The following is a 21341-nucleotide window of genomic DNA, read 5'->3' on the forward strand; positions in this document are numbered from 1 at the left end:
TTTTTTTTAAGGCAGAGCCTCATGCTGTTGCCCAGGCTGGAATGGAGTGCAGTGTCAGGATCTTGGCTCTCTGAAACCTCTGCCTACCAGGTTCAAGCAATTCTCCTGCCACAGCGTCCCGAGTAGCTGGGACTACAGGTGCATGCCACCATGCCTGGCTAATTTTTTGTATTTTTAGTAGAGACAGGGTTTCACCATGTTGGCTTGGATGGTCTCGATCTCCTGATCTTGTTTCCATCCGCCTTGGCCTCCCAAAGTGCTGGGATTATAGGTGTGAGCCACCATGCCCGGCCAGTATTCAAGATTTCTTTTTTTGAGAAGTCTTTGTCTGGTTTTGGTTCTGTTGCCAAAGTGCCAGGGATTCAGTTTAGGTACTGCTGCTCACTGGACAGAAAATCAGTCAATGAGACAACAGTTATTGCGAGGGAAGAAGGCTTTAATTGGTGCTGCAGTCGAGGAGATAGGAAATCAATCTCAAATCCATCTTCCTGGCCAACTAAAATTAGGGGTTTGTATACAGGGAAGCAATGTAAAACCATGTGTGGGAAAACAATAGTTAGGGAGGGGTAAGGAAAAGAAGTTGGTCAACAGGAAGCAGGTGGTCAGTTAGGCAATCATGATGGGTGCAGTGATCTGGTAAGTTTCAGCTCTGATATTCTCTGGGAAGCCTGATGGGTGGTTTCCTGAGAAAGGAACTCAGATAAGACAAATGAAACTTTCCCAAGTGTTAAGACTGGGAGAATCAATTTCTTTGTTTATTCAAAGAAACTAGAAACATTAGCTCTGTGCAATGAGTGGGCTGATTTTAATGAATGATCTTTTTAATGTGTTGTTGGGTTTGATTTGCAAGTATTTTATTGAGGATTTTTGCATTAATATTCATCAGCGATATTGGCCTGTAGATTTCCTTTTTTTGATGTGTCTTTGTCTGGTTTTGATGTCAGGGGAATACTGGCCTTCAAAAATGAGTTTGGAAGAAGTATTCTCTCCTCTATTTTTCAGAATAGTTTGAGGAGGATTGGTATTAGTTCTTCTTGAAATATTAGGTAGAATCAGCTATGAAGCTATTGGGTCCTAGGATTTTCTTTGCTGGGAGGCTTTTTACTATGACTTCTAGTTTTATTCCATTGTGGTCAGATAAAATGCTTGATATTTTTTCAGTTTTTTTTTTTTTTTAATGTTTTAAGACTTGTTTTGTGACAAAACATATGGCCTATCCATGAGAATGATTCATGTACTAAGGAAAAGAATGTGTATTCTGTAGCTGTTGGATGAAATGTTCTATAAATATCTACCAGGTTTATTTGGTCTACAGTGCAGATTAAGTCCAGTGTTTCTTTGTTGATTCTTTCTTTTATTCTTATTCTCTGTTGCCTGGGCTGGAATGCAGTGGCATGATCTTGGCTCACTGCAACCTTCACCTCCCGGATTCAAACTATTCTCCTGCCTCAGCCTACTGAGTAGCTGGGATTACAGGTGCCTGCTGCCGCACTTAGCTAATTTTTGTATTTTTAGTAGAGATAGGGTTTTGCCATGTTGGCCAAGCTGGTCTCAAACTCCTGACCTCAAGCGATCCACCCACCTTGGCCTCCCAAAGTTGCTGGGATTACAGGTGTGAGCCATGGCACGCAGCCTCTTTGTTGACAACAATCTGGAAGATCTGTTCTCCCAAACAGACAAGAGGTCTCTTTCTTTCCTGTCTGTCTCTGTCTCTGTCTCTGTTTCTTTCTTTCTCTCTTTCTCTCTCTCGCTCTCGCTCTCTCATTCTCTCGCTCTCTCTCTCTCTGCTGAGCCACCTGGAGCTAGGTGGGGGTGGTGACATAAGCACCCCTGTAGCTGCCACCACTGAGGCTGCGCTGGGTCAGACTTGAAGCCAGCACTGCATTGGGTCTTGCCCAAGGCCCTCTATAATCACTATCTGGCTACTGCCTATGTTTGCCCAAGGCCCTATGGCTCTACAATCAGCAGGTAGCAAAGCCAGCCACACCTTTGTCCTTCCCTTCAGGGCAGCAAGTTCCCTCAGGCACCAGGTAGGTCCAGAGATGCTGTCTGGTCACTAGGGACTGGAGTCAGAAACCTTAGAAACTACCTTCTGTTCTGCCTGGTGTTCCATTTTACTGTCGCTGAGCTAGCACTCAAACCATAGGACACAGTCCTTCCCACTCAGGCAGAGGACCCTCACCCCATGGCCACCACCACACGCCCATGGGCAGTACTGCCAGGCTACTACTGATGTTCACTGAGGGCCCAAGAGCTTTTCCGTCAGTTTGTAATGAATGCTGCCAGGCCCCGGGACCCACAATTCAGGCCAGTGGGCTCCCCTCTTGCCCACAGCAGGTCCAGAAATGCCGTTCTAGAGCCAAGTCCTTTTTTTGGGAACCCTAAGAGCCCACTTGGTGCTCAACCCCACTGTGGCCAAGCTGGTGCCTAAGTTGCAAGACAAAGCCCCTTTTACTTTTCTCTCTGCTTTACTCAAGCACAAGGGGTCTTTCGCCTTAGCCATCACAGCTGGGAATAGGCTGGGTCTCACCTGAAGGCAACTCATCCTGTAGTCTCACCCAAGGCCCATGGCGTACTACCTGGTTATTGCTACTGATTATTCAGGGCCCAAGGACTCGTTAGTTTATAGGTGATGACTGTCCAGTACTGTGTCCTTCTGTTCAAGGCAGCAGGTTCCTTTCTGCCCCAGGGTGCACTTAGAAATGTTATCCATTAGCTAGGGCCTGGAATGGGGTTCTCATGACTGTGCCTGGTGTTCTGTCTTACTGTGGCTAAAGCTGATATCTGATATACACGACATAGTCCTCTTTACTCTTCCCTCTCCTCTCTTCAAGTGGAAAAAAGGGGACTCTTTTGGAGCTGCGAACTGTGCTGCCTTGCAGTGGGAGAGGGGTGCTGCAAGCACTATTTTAGCCATCCTGCTGGTGTCTCAGGAGGTCACATGCCCCACAAATCCACTGCCTCTGAGCCCAGCTGAGCACCTAAACTTGCCTTGGAGTTGCAGTCCTTGTGGCCTAGAGTGCCTTTCAAGCTTATTTAGAGCCCCAGTATACTTCAGCTCGCAGTGGCAAGGCTTGCCAGAACTCAAATTCCCACACTGAGATAGGTGATTAGGTGATTCCTCTCTGGCTAGGGCTGGTCTAAATGTTCCCTCTGTGAGTGGGCATCTGCCTCAACCTGATTTACTTTCCTTTGTGATAGGACAGCACTGAATTTAGTGGAGAGTCTCACAATTACTGTTCTTTTCTACTCCCAAACCACCCAGATTTTCTCTCTGCAGCAAGTTCCCCCAGGCACCTGGTTCTTATGAAGGTGCCTTTTTTGTGATAGTTAAATTTGGTGTTACTGGCCGTGTGCAGTGGCTCACGCCTGTAATCCCAGCACTTCGGGAGGCTGAGACAGGTGCATCACCCGAGTTCAAGAGTTCGGGACCATCCTGGCCAACATGGTGAAACCCCATTTCTACTAAAAATACAAAAATTAGCTGGGTGTGGTGGCATGTGCCTGTAATCCTAGCTACTCAGAAGGCTTATACAGGAGAATCGCTTGAACCCAGGGGGGCAGAGGTTGCAGTGAGCGGAGATTGTCCCACTTCATTTCAGCCTGGGCGAAAGAGCAAAGTTCTGTCTCCAAAAAAAAAAATTTTTGGAAATTTAGTGTTCCTACAGGGCTGATGGTCATTAAAGCCATCATCTATTCAGCCGTCTTTCTCCACCCCTCTCCCAACCCAGATTTTTAAGAATAAAATTCCATAACTTTTTTGAAAACGTTTCTGCTAAATATTTTATATCTACAAAAAGGAACTCAGAAGTAGATATATTATTGTTATAAAGCAACTTATCGATTTAATTGTGAGATACTTATTTAGCATCTGCTATGAGCCAAGCTCTGTATAACATACAGCATTTTGTTCATGATGGTGAACAAAATAGACAAGATCCAAGGTCTCATGGAACTTACATTTTAGTGAAGAAAGTAGACAATAAGCAAACATTATGGTTTGAAGTGCGTATTACGTATTCACGTGGAAGTATTAAGTAAAAATGATATATTACTTGCATACCAGAGACAAACTGTAGACTAGTAATATAAATTAAGGAAATAGCAGAATACATATTGTGTTTACAGCATTGGCTATGTATAAGAGTACTTTGCAAGAGATTGTGGAAGAAAGTAGAGTGCATGAGCTCTGAAGAACTCCATCAATTAAACAGTTGCAGGAGAAAGGATCTGTAGACAGATTGAGAAGTAGTTGTTGAGAGAAAATCTAAAATCCAGAGTGTTTAGAACCAAAGAAATGAGTGAGTTGTGTTGGATGCTATTGAGCAGTCCTTTAGGATGAGGATGGATTAAACATGCTATATAGAGATTGTTTGTGGCTTTAGTATTTGTGTTTCAGTGTTTCAGAAGGAAAGACATTAGATGGAAATGGATTCAACAGTGGACGGGAGGAGGGAAAGAAGAGATGGGCTCATTACAGACAGTGGCTCATGTCTGTAATCCTAGTACTTTGAGAGACCAAGGCAGGAGGATTGCCCGAGGCCAGGGGTTCAAAACCAGCCTGAGTAACATAGCAAGACCCCATCTCTGCAAAAAATTAAAAAACTAGCCAGGTGTGTTGGCATACGCCTGTAGTCCCAGCTACTCAGGAGGCAGAGGCTGCAATGAGCCATTATCACACAATTGCACTCCCGCCTGGGTGACAGAATGAGATACTGTCTCTCCAGGAAAAAAAAAAAAAGAAGAAGTAACAACTCTTGAGAAAAACAAGTACTATATAAACTGCTGCCTTACCTTCACGACTCTATATAACCAAATAGCTGAGATTTTTCTCTTTGCATCTTCTTTATGTTCCAGGCCTCCTTCTGCAGTTTTATAGCCCTCATCATTGCTACCATCAGCATTGCTACCTCCCTTTTGGGAGGTTTGCTTGTAAAGTAAGCATAGAAATGGGATTACACTGGAGGGTATGAAGGGTCAGGAGGGTAGGGACCTTTAACAGGAATAGAAGACCTTATCCTCCACTACGAATGGAAGGAAGGGGAAATAAGTATAGATTACTATCAGTTTGTACATTTGAAAGTGGGAAAGTGATTGTTTTATTTGGAGCTGAGCCCAAAAGAGGCAGAAAAGGTTGCTGGATTAAAGAGGAAGATGATATAAAATGACTTTTTGAAGAATGGGTCAGCTCCTGTAGGCAAAGTAATTGAACAGAGAAAAGAGCAAAGCTTGCTGAGTGGTTCTTGGGTCTATGGTTGGAAGCCATAGTTGATAGGTTAGTGTTAGGCTGTGCCATCTTTGAAAGTTAAAATCCTTGCCTGAAGCAGCACCTGCCTGTGGTGAGAATGGTACATGCTATGAGAGAAGTGTGTACCCTGTGCCAGGGAAGCACTGAAATGGTACCCTCTCCAGAACAGGCTGATTGTCCTGGGACACTGCCAGGAGGGATGACTAAAGTAGTCAATTGCCTTGGAACTTAGAAGATCCATTGTTTAAATTCATTTTTATAGTAGAAAATAATGCGTGGTGGCTCATTCCTGTACCCTAGCACTTTGGGAGGCTGAGGCAGCCTGATTGCTTAAGTCCAAGAGTTCGAGACCAGCTTAGGCACCATGTTGAAACTCTGTCTCTTAAAACAATACAAAAAAATTAGGCAGGCCTGGTGGTGCGTACCTGTTTTCCCAGCTACTAGGGAGGCTGAAGTGGGAGGATCACCTCAGCCCAAGGAGGTCGAAGCTGCAGTGAGCCATAATCGCACCACTGCACTCCAGCCTGAGTGACAGAGTGAGACTTTGTCCCAAAAGAGGAAGGAAAAAAAAAAAAAAGAAAAGAAAACAGTGGCTGCAGTGCCAGATCAGACCATAAAAATCAGTGCAAATATTACATATTTTAGTAAGAAATATTTTAAAACAGTATTGCTTAAAAACTAAGAAGGTAAGAATTTTTAAGCATGAGATTCATTTTGAATGCTAGTGTTGAGAAAATATTTCATTTGGTAAAGTAAATTTCAGATTTTGTAGAGAATTTTTGAGGGAGTGAGTGAGTGCTTTTTAAGGGCTACAGTATATGACGGTGACTCTCTTGTGTTTAACTCATGTTAGAAACTTCTGACTTTTTAATTTTGATGCTGTAGAAATCACTTTTTAAAAAATGCAGTATTTCCAGCTATAAATGAAATAATGAAAATGAAAGATTTTATGTATTTACTTTGGGAGTAACTGATAGACATTGGAAAAAGAGTGGGCTGAAAGAAGGGGAGGGCAGTGAGAACGTTATTGAGTCCCTATTATAAGTCAGATATTGTACCAGGTACTTCCATGCATGGAGTCATTGTCATATACTGTAGCCCTTAAAGGCACTCACTCAAAAATTCTCTACAAAATCTGAAATCGACTTTACCAAATGAAATAATATTTTCTCAACACTAGCATCCAAAATGAAAATCATGCTTAAAAATTCTTAACTTACAAGTTTTTAAACAATACTGTTTTAAAGTATTTCTTATTGAAAATACGTAATATTTATACATATTTATAGTCTTAACAGAATCTTATTAAATGTAGGTGTCATTGACATCCCCATTTAACAGTTGAGAAAAGTCATCACTAAAATGATTTGCCCTAAGGCAGGTGGCTAGTGGTAGAAGTCAGGATTTAATTCTAAATCTTCATTGCCTGTGTTCTTTTTTCTTTTTTTTGGAGACAGAGTGTTACTCGATCACCCAGGCTGAAGTGCAGTGGCTCGATGTTGGCTCACTGCAACCCTTGCCTCCTGGGTTCAAGCGATTCTCCTATCTCAGCCTCCCAAGAAACTGGAATTACAGGCACGCGCCACCATACACAGCTAATTTTTATATTTTTATTAGAGACAGGGTTTCACCATGTTGGCCAGGCTGATCTCGAACTCCTGACCTCAAGTGATCCACCCACCTTGGCCTCCCAAAGTGCTGGGATTATAGGCATGAGCCACTGCACTGGCTGCCTGTGTTCTTTAGAGAGAGAGACAGGAAAAACAATAAAATTAAAAAGGTTTATATGTGATTTTTTTTTTTTTAAAGCAGAAAGGCAGTATTGAGAAATAAAGTGGAATTCCCTGTATTGGTCCAAGTCTGGAGCAGTTGTCAAGATTGTATGCAACAGTGATGTATTGACTGTTCATAAATGAGATTCATTCGCCTGTAGTAATACTGATGGAGATGGGTGGTAGGGATGCTTATCTGTGGGCTTCCTTGAAAATTCAGGGTTTGCAAAAGATCTCTCATTTTTTTGCATCATATGAGAGACATGTGTTTTCAGTGATTGAATAGAACTCAGAGAAGTGTGTATGCATGGATATGAGTAGATTTTTGTCATTGTTATTTAGGCTTAAGTTAATTGCTACCCATAACTGAATTTTCAATATTTCATACTTAGGATGTCTGTGAATCTCTAATTAAATAAACATTGGCATAAGAGTTCTGAAAGGATATGTTCTTTGATAACCATATCTGTTCTCAGAAATATCTTCTGGAAATGTAGAAAGTAAACTCAGTTCATATTTTATATATGAATGGCAAATACGGATTTTAACACAAATTATAAATCTAAGATAATATAAAAAGGGTTTGTGTATGTGTTGGATGTTGGTTTGACGGGAAAAAAATAATACTAAACATTTTATGCCTCACAATTCATCCTAGAAGGCTCTTCAGTCATCTCCATTAACATTTTTTTAAATGTTCCTAGGTCATTGAATCTTTGGGAATTATTATTTATAAAGCACTGGACTATGGTTTGAAGGAGAATGAAGAAAGGGAATTAAGCCCTCCCCTCGAGCAGCTCATCGATCACATGGCCAACACGGTAGAAGCTGATGGGAGCAATGATGAGGGCTATGAGGCTGCAGAAGAAGGCCTGGAAGATGAAGAAGATGAAAAGAGAAAAATCTCAGCTATTCGGTCATATAGAGATGTCATGAAGGTAAGGCAGCAGTTTGCATAGTACTTGCTTTTCTCAAGAGTTATTATTTCTTCTCTTTTTTTCCCTGGGTAGACAGTCTCACTCTGTTGCCCAGGCTAGAGCGTAGTAGTATGATCATGGCTCACTGCAGCCTCTGCCTCCTGAGTAGCTGGGACTACAGGTGTGCCACCACACCTGGCTAATTTTCAAATTTTTTGCAGAGATGGGAGTCTTGCTGTGTTGCTCAGGCTGCTTTTGAACCCTTGGGCTCAAGCAATCCTTCTGACTTCACCTCCCAAAGTGCTGGGATTATAGAAATGAGCCACTGTGCCCAGCTTGTTATTTTTTAAAAATTGAATGGTTGACATATAGCTGCATTTATTTAAAAATAAGAAAGAGAAAGAGAGAGAAAAAAAAGAAAGGAAGGTAGGTAGGTAGGTGATTCAGCATTTAGTAATAGTGCTTTTAGATATTACGTGCTCCTTATCATTACATACCATGTATCACCTTGACTGGGCATTATGTCTTCAGTTGACCTCTGTATTTCCTTTGTCTAGAGTAAATAATAACTGTTATCCACTTACTTAGATGAAGATTTTGCATCTCAAGTATCACAGCTGATTGTTTTACTTTGTTTTCTTGACCTACCTAGTGGTATTTATATGCAATGAAGCAAGTTTGGTGGGTTATACGAAATTTTTCTCTTTATTTAAATTTTGCTAGGCTGGGTGCGGTGGCTCACGCCTGTAATCCCGGCACTTTGGGAGGCTGAGGCAGGTGGATCACGAGGTCAAGAGATTGAGGCCATCCTGGCCAAGATGGTGAAACCCCGTCTCTACTAAAAATACAAAAATTATCTGGGTGTGATGGTGGGCACCTGTAATCCCAGCTACTCAGGAGCCTGAGGCAGGACAATCACTTGAACCCTGGAGGTAGAGGTTGCAGTGAGCTGAGATGGTGCCACTGCACTCTAGCCTGGGCAACAGAGTGAGACTCCGTCTCAAAAAAAAAAAAAAAATTTGCTGTGTACTTGAAGGCTATAATGTCTACTGTGCTAAATGTACAGAGATTAACTTAAAACGGATTTGACAAATAAGCCATAAAAGAAAGTTACTTATACATGATATTTACTAGGTTTTATAAGCAGTGTCAATGGTGTATCTCTTATTTTCCAACTTTTCATAAAGTGTTTCAGGGATAGGAATATAGAAGCACTGTCACAATGGTACTTTTCAGGTGTGCTGAGTGCCCCTGCTCCTTAGAGTTCCTTAGATGGTACATCTCTCAAGGACTCTGGAAAGAACTATACAAGTTATGATTCTTATGAAATTTAGATATATTCTTTAGCTTTTTAAAGATATGTAGTACTTCTCATTTTAAATCAGCCTATACACGTAAAATACACATACATATATGTATATATATTTACACAAACAAATAGAAATTTGATGTGTTTTATTCATTTTATGTTTTCTAGATGTTAAGTTTTATTTTTTAAAAACACATAAACACACTTGAAGGCCAGTTAAACTTTCTGCAGACCACAAATGCCCTGCTTACTCTGTGGAAGACCATGATAAATCGTGATTGAAAAAACGGAGAGTAAAACGTTTTCATTAAGAAGCAAAACCACTCATATCTGTGAAAGTGAGCTAACAGTATCTTGGTTGTGTGTGCGTTGGGGGAGTATGCATAAGGAGTGGTGAAAGAGGAAGGGAACACGTGTTCTACCTAACCAACGAGATCCATAAAATCAACCCTGGCACCAGGAGTGTAACAGATGTCATAGATTGCTGTCTTAAACTACAGGTTTGGAAGATGAGGGCCAGAGAGTAATTGGAATTTAAGAATTTTATTCAGTGACATTAAATATCTTATTTTAAAAGTCTTAGACATTTAGAAGTTTGAATGGATACCTTTTATTTTATTTTTTGAGCTACTGTGGTTCCCTAACTTATTGCTATCATTATATGAAAAATGAATAGTTAAAAGGGTGCTTAAGAAGACAGGTTTTTGGCTGGGCATGGTAGCTCACACCTGTAATCCCACCACTTTGGGAGGCCCAGGTGGGAGGATCACTTGAGCTCAGGAGTTCGAGACCAGCCTGGGCAACAGAGTGAGACCTCTTCCCTATTTAAAAGAAAAAAAGGCTGGGTGCAGTGACTTATGCCTGTAATCTCAGCATTTTGGAAGCCCGAGGTGGATGGATTACTTGAGGCCGGGAGTTCAAGACCAGCTGGCCAACATGGTGAAAACCTATCTCTACCAAAAAAATACAAAAATTAGCTGCATGTGGTGGTGCACGCCTGTAGTCCCAGCTAGTTGGAGGCTGAGGCATGAGAATCTCTTGAACCTGGTAGGTGGAGGTGGAGATTGCAGTGAGCCGAGAGCATACCACTACACTCCAGCCTGGGTGACAGAGTGAGACTCTGTCAGGGAAAAAAAAAAAAAAAAAAAAAAAAGCAAAGCAAAGAAAAAAGTTTTAAAGGTTTTATAGATGAAGGAAAACTGAAGTTTACCAATTCTGTTAGAAATTTTATTGGAGAATATCACAACCTTACCTGTTGTTTATTGGTTTCCATGCTAATCAAAACTGACCTATAAAATTCTCTACATCTGTAACTGTTCTGAATGTTCCATGTAGCTGAATGAGAAGAAAAATAATTGCTGAAGCATTTTACAAATAAACTGAAATTTTAAAATATTATAAAACCTATGATTTGGCTGGGCATGGTGACTCACTCCTGTAATCCCAGCACTTTGGGAGGCTGAGGCGGGTGGATCGCAAGGTTAAGAGATTGAGACCATCCTGGCCAACCTGGTGAAACCCTGTCTCTACTAAAAATACAAAACTTAGCTGGGTCTGGTGGTGCACGCCTGTAGCCAGCTACTCGGTAGGCTGAGGCAGGAGAATCGCTTGAACCTGGGAGCTGAGATTGTGCCACTGCACTCCAGCCTGGGCGACAGAGTGAGACTCTGTCTCAAAAAAAAAAAAAACCCAAAAAACAAACCATGATTCCTCGTCATACAGTGCAGATATGAGTTTGTGGTTTGGTTAGCAGGTTGAAAACCTCAGTTCATAAATTGACTCTGTTTACTGTGTTGGAAGAGAAGACCAGAATTATTTAAAGAATTGTAACTGCTTTCTCCTTGTTTGAAGTAGAAATGTGAAACTAAGTTCGATTCATAAAAATAATAGGATGTTTAATAACTTGAAACAATTTGTTTTCAATTCTTAGCAAGCAAGACCCTCTTTAATGTGTAACTTTTGTCCTGGATAGTCTTTTATTCCAATAATTATTAACTTTGTATGTTTTAATATGATACATTGTAGTTGAAAAATGCCTTTATGTCCTGTCCCTTCTATTACTGGAGCCTTAGAATCATACTGTGAGGTAGATTGGGCAGGTATTCCAATACCCATTTTACAAAGTAAGTCAAAGGAAGAGTAATGTTAGAAGACAGAGAGAAATGCTATCTTCAAAGTTCTAATATTAAATCTAGAATTACTTATCCAGTATAATATCTCAGCAGTAAAGATAAAATATCAACCAGACATGGTGGATCACTAGAGCCCAGGAGGTTGAGACTACAGTGGGCAGTAATGGCGCCATTGCATTCCAGCCTGGGTGACACAGTGAGACCTTTTTTTGTTTTGTTTTGTTTTGTTTTAAAAAAGGTAAAATACCTTTTCCAACAAACACAGAAAATTTGTCACCAGCAGACTCTGACTAAAGGTAATACTAAAGGGTATACATCAGGCAGAAGGCATTCCATGTGTGGTAGAAACTAGGAGATGCAGAAGGTTTGAAGGGCAAAGAAAAATAAACGTGGGCCAGGTGCAGTGGCTCACACCTGTAATCCCAGCACTTTGGGAGGCCGAGGCGGGTGAATCACTTGAGGTCAGGAGTTCATGACCAGCGTGGCCAACATGGTGAAACCCCATCTCTACTAAAAATACAAAAAATTAGCTGGGTGTGGTGGCACATGCCTGAAATCCCAGCTGCTTGGGAGGCTGAGGTCGGAGATCGCTTGAACCTAGGAGGTGGAGGTTGTCAGTGAGCCAAGATTATACCACTGCACTCCAGCCTGGGGGATAGAGTGAGACTCCATCTCAATTAAAAAAAAAAAAAAGAAACACGAAAATAAATCTAAATGAATATTAACTACAAATAATAATATCTTGCATGACTTAGAATATATTTAGAATTAAAGTATGTAACAGTAACACAAAAGAGTGTGGGAGTAAGTGTTCTAAGATCCTGGTATTGTCTGGGAAGAGGTTAAAGCACTAATTTATTAGGAAAGCCACTAAAAATAAATAAAAGAATTTATAAATACCAAGTCAACAGGGAAAGGGACAGATGAAGCTAATAAAATTACTGATAATCCAAAAGAAGAGATGGAAAGAATTGAAAAGGAATAGAGAACAGGTGGGAAAGCAAATAGCCGATGGTAATTTGACACCTAAATATATTGGTAATTACATTAAATGTAAATGGTCTAAATCTACACTGCTCAATAGAGTAGTTACTAGCCACATGTGACTATTAATCAATCACTTCAAATGTGGTTAGTCTGAACTGACATGCACTGAAAGTATGAAATCTATACTGGATTCCAAACACTTAGTACCAAGAAATGAATGTAAAATTCTTTGTCCGCCGGGTGCAGTGGCTCAGGCCTGTAATCCCAGCACTTTGGGAGGCCGAGGTGGGTGGATCATTTGAGGTCAGGAATTTGAGATCTGACCAATGTGACAAAACCTTGTCTCTACTAAAAATACAAAAAAAATTAGCCAGGTGTGGTAGTGCATGCTTGTAATCCCAGTAACTCAGGAGGCTGAGGCAGGAGAACCACTTGAACCTGGGAGGCAGAGGTTGCAGTGAGCCAAGATTATGCCAGTGCACTCCAGCCTGAGCAACAGAATGAGACTCTGTCTCAAAAAAAAGCCTTGTTAAGAATTTTTGTATTTGCTATAATTTGAAATATTATATATTATTGTGTTAGGTTAGCTAAAATATAGTATCAAAGTTAATATCACTTCTTTTTATTTTTTTCAATGTGGCTACTAGAAAATTTAAAGTTACATACATGGCTCACATTGTATTTCTGTGGATTGTGCTAGCCTAAAATACTCTAATTTTTAAAAGACAAAGATTTTTAGACTGCATTAAAATACAAAATCCAACTGTATGTTACTTCCAGAGTAGACACTATAAATAGGACATAGAAAGCTTGAAGTAACAGAATGGAAAAATGTAACTTTCTAACCAAAAGAAAAGTATTGCATATATTATTTTCATATAAAATTGACCTAAAGACAAAATACTAGAGATAAAAAAGGAGGATGCTTAATGATAAAAAGTTCAACTCACTAAGGAGAAATAGCATTCCTAAATTTATGTACACCTAATAACATAGCCTATAACAGTAGCATTGAACAACATTCAAATAAATAAAAGTAAAAGGGGAAGTAGACAAATTTACAATCATAATGGGAAGTTTAAAATACCTCTCAGTATCAGTACAAATATAAAATATTTGGACAATGAGAATAACAAACCTGACTTTACATTAATAGGACAGGGCACTTCCCCCAGTGCAGAGCACACATTCTTTTCAGGTATACAGGAAACGATTAAAAATTTCACCATATTCTAGGCCTTAAAGCAAGTCTTAACAAATTTCAAAGGGCTAAAATTATATAGGAAATGTTCTGTTACCATACTGGAATTAAGCCAGGTATGAGTAATAAAAAGATTTTTATTATTTCCACATGTACTTGGAAATTAATAAACTACTTTTAAATGTCCCAAGAGTCAAAGAAGAAACACAGTGGAAATAAACTGAATAATAATCAATTTGTGACCTATCAAAATTTGTGGGATGCAAACCAGGCTCAGTGCCTCATGCCTGTAATCCCAGCATTTCGGGAGGCCAAATCAGATAGATCACTTGAGGCTGACAGCAAATGTGTTGCACAAAGTGGTGATTCACATCCTGGGCAGGCCAGTGCAGTACGGTATGAGATTTCACCACGCAACTCAGAACAGCAACTAATTTAAAGCTTAGGATTTATTTCTGGAATTTTCCATTTAATATTTTCAGACATAGTTGACCACAGGTAACTGAAGCCATGGAAAGTGAAACCATGGATAGGAGGAACTACTGTAATTTAAATTCTAATAATTGCTTTGAAGAAAATGCAGAATATGGTGATTAAAAAGTAACAGAAAGGCTGGGTGTGGTGGCTCACACCTGTAATCCCAGCACTTTTGTGAGGCTGAGGTGGACAGATCACCTGAGGTCAGGAATTTGAGACCAGCCTGGCCAACATGGTGAAACTCCATCTTTACTAAAAATACAAAAAATTAGCTGGGCATGGTGGTGCAAGCCTGTAATCGCAGCTACTTGGGAGGCTGAGGCAGGAGAATCGCTTGAACCTGGGAGGCGGAGGTTGCAGTGAGCCAAGACTGCACCATTGTACTCCAGCTTGAGCAACAGGAATGAAACTCCATCTCAAGAAAAAGAAAAACAAAGTAACAGAGAAATTATAGGTGGATAGTGCATCTAGAAAGGACAAACAGAGAAGGCATTCTGAGCAGGTGACATTGAAGTCAACACCTTTAGGGTGAGTAATCAGCAAAAAGATTGGCATGTTTTAAAGAAACAAGTTCAGGATTACCAAAACAAAGTGGAGGGAAGAGCCACAAATGGGATTTGAGAGGTAGGTGTAGCTAGATGGTGACAGACTTGGGGAACACAGAAGAGTTTGGGTTTTAAGTTTAGTGGGAGCCACTGGCCCTCCCACACCTGGGACACTCTTTCCTTAAGTCTGTGAACGACTCACTACAATCTTCATTGAGCTCTCTGCTCTGGTGCCACCTGCAGACCACTCCTTCCAGATTATTGACCCTCCCCACCACTGTCCTCATTTTCTACCTCTCACTTGCTTTCTTTTATTTTTCCTTTTTTTTTTTTTTTTGAGATGGAGTTTCACTCTTGTCACCCAGGTTGGAGTACAATGGTATGATTTCTGTTCACTGCAACCCCCGCCTCCCAGGTTCAAGCCATTCTTCTGCCTCAGCCTCCCAAGTAGCTGGGATTCCAAGTGCCCACCACCATGCCCAGCTAATTTTTGTATTTTTAGTAGAGACGGGGTTTCATCATGTTGGCCAGACTGGTCTTGAACTCCTGACCTCGGGTGATCCACCCACTTCAGCCTCCCAAAGTGCTGGGATTACAGGTGTGAGCCACCTCGCTCAGCTATTTAGCTGTTATTCTCCTCCCCGTCGTCTCTTCTTCCTTCCTCCTTCTTCCTCCTTTCTTCGTCTTTCTTCTTCCTCTTCCTCTTCTTCTTCCTCTTCCTCCTCTTCCTCGTCCTCTTCTTCCTCTTTTTTCTCTTCTTTCCCTTCTTCCTCTTCCTCCTCCTCTTCTCTTCCTCCTCCTCTTCTCTTCCTCCTCCTCTCCTTTTTCTTCCTCTTCCTCTTCTTCCTCTTCTTTTGCTGCTGCTGCTGCTTCTGCTTCTTCTGCTGCTGTTTCTTCTACTTCTGCTTCTTCTGCTTCTTTCTTTTCCTCCCTTCCTCTTGCCCAGGCTGGAGTGCAGTGGCACGATCTCGGCTCACTGCAGCCTCCACTTCCTGGGTTCAAGTAATTCTCCTGCCTCAGCCTCCCAAGTAGCTGGAATTACAGGCGTGGGTCACCACGCCCAGCCAATTTTTGTATTTTTGGTAGAAATGGGATTTCATCATGTTGATCAAGCTGGTCTTGAACTCCTGACCTCATGTGATGCACCCACTCAGGTGAGTTCCCAAAGTGCTGGGATTACAGATGTGAGCCACCACCCCGACCTGTTTTTCTTAATAGTAACTGTTATTCCCAATATGTGTGTGTGTGTGTGTGTGCATGTGTGTAAGGATCTGATATACACATTACTAGTTTTGAGAGGAAAGGGATGTTACTTGTTCAATTCTATGTTAGTCCTTTTTCACACTGCTGATAAAGACATACCTGAAACTGGTAAGAAAAACTGGTTTAATGGACTCACAGTTCCACGCAGCTAGGGAGGCCTCCCAATCGTGGCAGAAATCAAGGAGGAGCAAGTCATGTCTTATGTGGATGGCAGCAGGCCAAAAAAGAGCTTGTACTGGGAAACTCCCCCTTATAAAACCATCAGATCTCATGAGACTTTTTTACTATCATGAGAACAACACGGGAAAGACCTGCCCCCGTGATTCAATTACCTCCTACAGGTTCCTCCCAGAGCATGTGGGAATTCAAGATGAGATTTGGATGGAAACACAGCCAAACCATATCAAATACTGTGTCATCTTTTTACTACAGTGCCTGGTACATATTGGCACTTGATGAGTATTGTTTGAATGAATTATTGGATGTTTTTAAGCAGGAGATGATCATAACTCAAATTACATTTATAAAAGATTTTGCCTGTCAGGTGGAGAAGAACTGTGTAGATGAGTGAGAGAGGAAGTTAGGAGTACTCTAATGAAAGAATATGAAGCCAGGCACAGTGGCTCACGCCTGTAATGCCAGCACTTTGGGAGGCTGAGGTGGGTGGATCAGCTGAGGTTGGGAGTTCAAGACCAGCCTTACCAGCATGGAGCAACCCTGTCTCTACTAAAAGTACAAAATTAGCTGGGTGTGGTGGCACATGCCTGTAATCCTAGCTACTTGGGAGGCTGAGGCAGGAGAATCTCTTGAACCCAGGAGGCTGAGGTTGCAGTGAGCCAAGACTGCACCATTGCACTCCAGCCTGGGCAAAGAGAGTGAAATTCCATCTAAAAAGAAAAAAAATAGTGGCTGGGACCATGATGATGGTGGAGGAGATGGAGAAAAGTAGAGAGCTGTCAGGTGGTATATTTTGAAGGTAGAAACATCAAGACTTACTGATGGATTTGACATGGGTGGCATGGGAATAAAGAATAATCAAGGATGACTCTCAGCTGGGTGTGGTGGTGCACACCTGTAATCCCAGCTACTCAGGACCCTGATGCAGGAGTATTGCCGGAGCCCAAGAGTTCAAGACTAGCTTGGGCAACATAGCAAGACCCCATAGTAAGGGAGGGCAGGGAGGATGACTCTCAGAGTTGTTTGAGCTTTGTGGCATCTGAGTGGAAATGCTAAGTACACAGCTGTAAGTTTTTAACATAAAGGAAAGGGCTGGCCTAGAATAAGAGTTCAGGAGTTATCAGCCTACAGGTGGCATTTAAAGCCATTAAACTAGACAAGGTCAGCTACAGTAAGCAGAGGATATCAAAAGATCTAAGACTGATTCCTCAAAAACTTCAGCATTTCAGTTTAATTTAGAAGTTTATACATGGAGCAAAGAGGAGAGACAGATTTATATAAGAGGTTATAGACCAGTCCTCTCTTTTTAGAGATAAATGGAAACCCAGCATTGTTAAATAACTTGTCCAAGGTCATATAACCTAATTTTGTCCCCCTAACCCTAGTGTCCCTTTTTTTGTAACTATAAAAATGACTTTGTTGCATGTGTACTGTATACCATGCTCTATGCTTTAAGTACTTTAAGAACATTATTCCCTTTAATATAAAGGTAATTACATTTATTTTAGGGTAGGATGGAAAAGAACTTGGGCTCCAGAGTCAGACTACCTGGTTTCGGTTTCATTTCGTCCATTGACTAGCTGTGTGACCTTGGGCAAATTACTTAGCTGGTCTAAATCTCAGTTTCCTAATCTCTAAATTGGGTTGTTGCAAGGGGCTCCTTGCAATTCCATATGAATTTTAGGATCTGCCTTTTCATTTCTTAAACAAAGGCTGTTGGGATTTTGTTAGGGATTGCATTCAGTCTGTTGATCACCTTGGGTAATGTTGTTGTCCTAACCATGTTGTCTTCCAGTGTATGAATACAAGAGGTCTTTCTGCTTATTTAGGTCTTCTTTAATTTCTTTTAAAATATTTTGTGCTCTTTAGTGTATAAGTCTTGTAACTCCTTGGTTAAATTCATCTCTTAGCATTTTTGATGCAATTTTAATGATTTTCTTGACCTCATTTTCCAATTGTTCTTTGGTCATGTATAGAAATACAAAAGATTTTGTTAATTATGTATTCCACAACTGCTGAAATTGCTTATTAACTCTAGTAGTGTTCCTTTAGGTTTTCTGTGTGTAAGATTGTCATATGCATTTTAAAAAACAGTTTTTAGACCTAGTTATTACCTTTACACCAATGTTTTTAAAGTTTCAGTTTACAACCAGTGAATGTGTTGTCAAATTGATTGAATGTGCAAGTTTTGTTTTGTGAAGCTTTTGTATGTATAACATGTCCATATGCATGTGTCCGTGTGCAATATATATAAATATATTTAAATTTATTTCTTACTGTGAATAGCAGTTGAAAACTTTGAAACCCATTGCTTTATGTGATTTCATTGTGTAATTGGAATATAAGATTTGGGTAAGTTACATAAGGTAAAGCCTTAGTTGTCTTTCATTACCTTGAATGATAATTCTGTATTGCAAGATGTTTTCTAAATACAAAAATAATTGAGCAAAAAATATACTCTATGTTTACTGGTGGCTCTGTGAGTAATAAACTTGTGAGATTTCTGCTTTTAATGCTTCTGGATAAATCAGCTTTTAGCTTTTTTTGGTACTGTGAAGGTTTCCTGTTTACACTCGTGATATTTTCTTGAGAATGTATTTTACAAAAGATAGTGATCTATTAGATTGTGTAAGATGCTTACTATACATGAAAACAAAAAGCTACATTATTAAGGATATTACAGACCACAAACTTCATTTATTATTTAATTGATATAAATTATTAAAATATAGTGTTTTTTAAAGTTATTAATGAGTGTCCAGTTTACTGACTACAGTAAGAAATTAAGAGAACTTACAGCTTGTTAGTGCAAATGAAGTACTTTAAAACGTAATGATTGTACATAGATGCAAATTGTTTTATAGAAAGATAAAATTATTCCTGTGTATGGGACTCTTAATAGGATGTCTTTCCAATCTGATAAATTAATGGTGTTTGATTTTTCTAAATTGCTTTCATGATAAGTTGCAGCTTTTACCCACAAGTAGTCATGTGGGGATTATGGACCATGTATGGTAAAAGACATTAGGGCTATTGGCGCACCCATGGCCTTAAATGACCCTCTGCCCTCTTTCCTCCATTCCCCATCTACTGATGAGGCTGCTTCCCTGAGGTCCACATGTTTTCCTGACATTCTTTTTTTTTTTTTTTCTACTACGTTACAAAATTCAACATGTATTGGAATGAGCTTGGGCTTCAGAACACCGTAGGACTGTGTTTGATATCTCCTTCCCCCTTGTGGTAACCATGTGACTGTGGACAGACAAGTCACTTGACTCCTCTTAGCCTCAGTTTCTTTTGCCATAAAATGAAGATAATTCAGCATTACATTGAAGAGTAAATGGTATTATGTTGTATATATGACATGTCAAATATTATAGCTGGCATGATAATTGCTTAATAAATGGTAGCTGTTACAATACTGGAGCCATCATCAGTACACAGTAAATGGTGGTTCCCTTTCTGTTCCCAACCAAAATTTTTACATATGTTCTGTCATTTTCAAATAGAAGCTAATTCTAGTAAGCTCATCCGTGCTGTTGGGTGTCTGTTACTTAGTGGACCACTTTTCCCATATAATCGTGTGGACCTTACTGTTGGTCTTGTGGTACATTAAGCCTTGGATGATGGGGATTGCCTGACTGTCTGATATGAAAATACAGATATGGGGGTGTATCTGTTTTTAAGTAAAAAAAAACCCTAAATAGTAACCAAGCACCACTATTTTATTTTCCCCTTCTATAGTTGTGTGCTGCTCATCTCCCTACTGAATCAGACGCACCAAATCATTATCAGGCAGTATGCCGCGCCCTGTTTGCAGAAACAATGGAGCTCCATACATTTCTGACCAAAATTAAGAGTGCAAAGGAGGTAAGAACTACTGCTTTGATATTTATTGGCATAGTTTGATAGGCGTGTATTTGATATTTATTGGAAGATAAGCCTAAATTTTTGACATTGTCCACTCTATTGTTTTAAAAGATTTATTACCATCCTTTGGATGAGTGCTGAAAGTCATTTAGGAAAGAAGCAACTTAGGTAAAATTAAATCTACTCTATTAAAATATCAACAGTGTGAACCTTTTAAAAAACAGATTTTCATACAGATTCCTTGCAAATGGAAATAAATGCTACTGAACTGGTTCAGTTTGTTCCCATGTGACTTGCTTTCCACCCCCTTTCTGCTGCTCTTCTCTTCTGTTCATTCTGAAACATATTAGGACCTCTTCCACTAAGGGATAAAGACTCAGAAAAGAGATGACACACACATCTGATCATTTAACTGTTTTATTTGTTGTTTATTTAAAAGGCGAGTCACTGTGTGTTACATAGATGGTTGTGAAAATTCAGTAAGATCTTTTTTTTTTTTTTTTAATTGAGACGGAGCTTCACTCCTGTTACCCAGGCTGGAGTGCAATGGCGCGATCTTGGCTTACCACAACCTCCGCCTCCTGAGTTCAAACAATTCTCCTGCCTCAGCCTCCTGAGTAGCTGGGACTACAGGCGCACACCACCATGCCCAGCTAATTTTTGTATTTTTTTAGTAGAGGCAGGGTTTCACCATGTTGACACAGTGAGATCTTATATAAAATAACACAGCATCTGGCAGAAAGTGAGAGGTCAGTACATGATAGGTAATGGATATCTATATTAGTCAGGTTGTCCAGAGAGATAATGGGCTTTATAGATATACAGGTGTACAAAAAGGGGCAGGTGTAGGCTCATGCCTGTAATCCCAGCTACTTGGGAGGCTCAGACAGGAGGATCACTTGAGGCCAGGAGTTCAAGATACATGAGAAGGGATTTATTAGGGGAATTGGCTTCTGTGATTATGGAGGCTGAGAAGTCCCATGACGGATTGTCTGCAAGCTGGAAACCATGGTATTCCAGCAGCACAGCTCAGTCCAAGTCCAAAGACCAAGGGTAGGAGAAGAAAAGTGTGTCCGTGAACCAGGAGAGAGAGAGAGGCCAATTTTCTTTCCTCTGTTTTTATTCTACACAGGGCCCCAGCCAAATGGATGGTGCCTACTTAAACTGAGGGCACTAGTTAGTCCACTCAAACTCACACAACCAGTATCCTCTGGAAACACACTCACCTAAATACATACCTAAAATAAAAATCTAGGTATTCTTTTATTCAGTCAAGTCGACACCTAAAATTAACTATCACAGTATCATTTCTTTTATAACTAACATATAGGGTTTATCAGAAGCACTAAGCTAAAACTTATCATACCCAGAGTTTGGGGAAAAACACATGGTGGATATATAAGCAAAAAAGGAAAAACTAAACTATTTGCCCATTAAGATGTA

The 21341-nt window shown here is 40.3% G+C and overlaps 1 protein-coding gene across 4 annotated transcripts in view; it reads left to right on the forward strand.

Moving 5' to 3' along the window:
* The window catches only part of SPIRE1 (spire type actin nucleation factor 1), a 208234-nt gene that overhangs the window by 95179 nt on the left and 91714 nt on the right, over positions 1–21341 (forward strand). For all 4 annotated transcript variants that reach the window (XM_017498461.2, XM_017498460.2, XM_017498459.2 and 1 more), the window contains exons 3-4: positions 7725–7958; positions 19773–19898. In XM_017498461.2, the coding sequence (XP_017353950.1) occupies positions 7725–7958; positions 19773–19898 (360 nt within the window). The remainder of the gene's footprint in view (positions 1–7724; positions 7959–19772; positions 19899–21341) is intronic.

This window comes from Cebus imitator, unplaced genomic scaffold (assembly GCF_001604975.1).
Source record: "Cebus imitator isolate Cc_AM_T3 unplaced genomic scaffold, Cebus_imitator-1.0 Scaffold242, whole genome shotgun sequence".
Lineage (NCBI taxonomy): Eukaryota > Metazoa > Chordata > Mammalia > Primates > Cebidae > Cebus > Cebus imitator.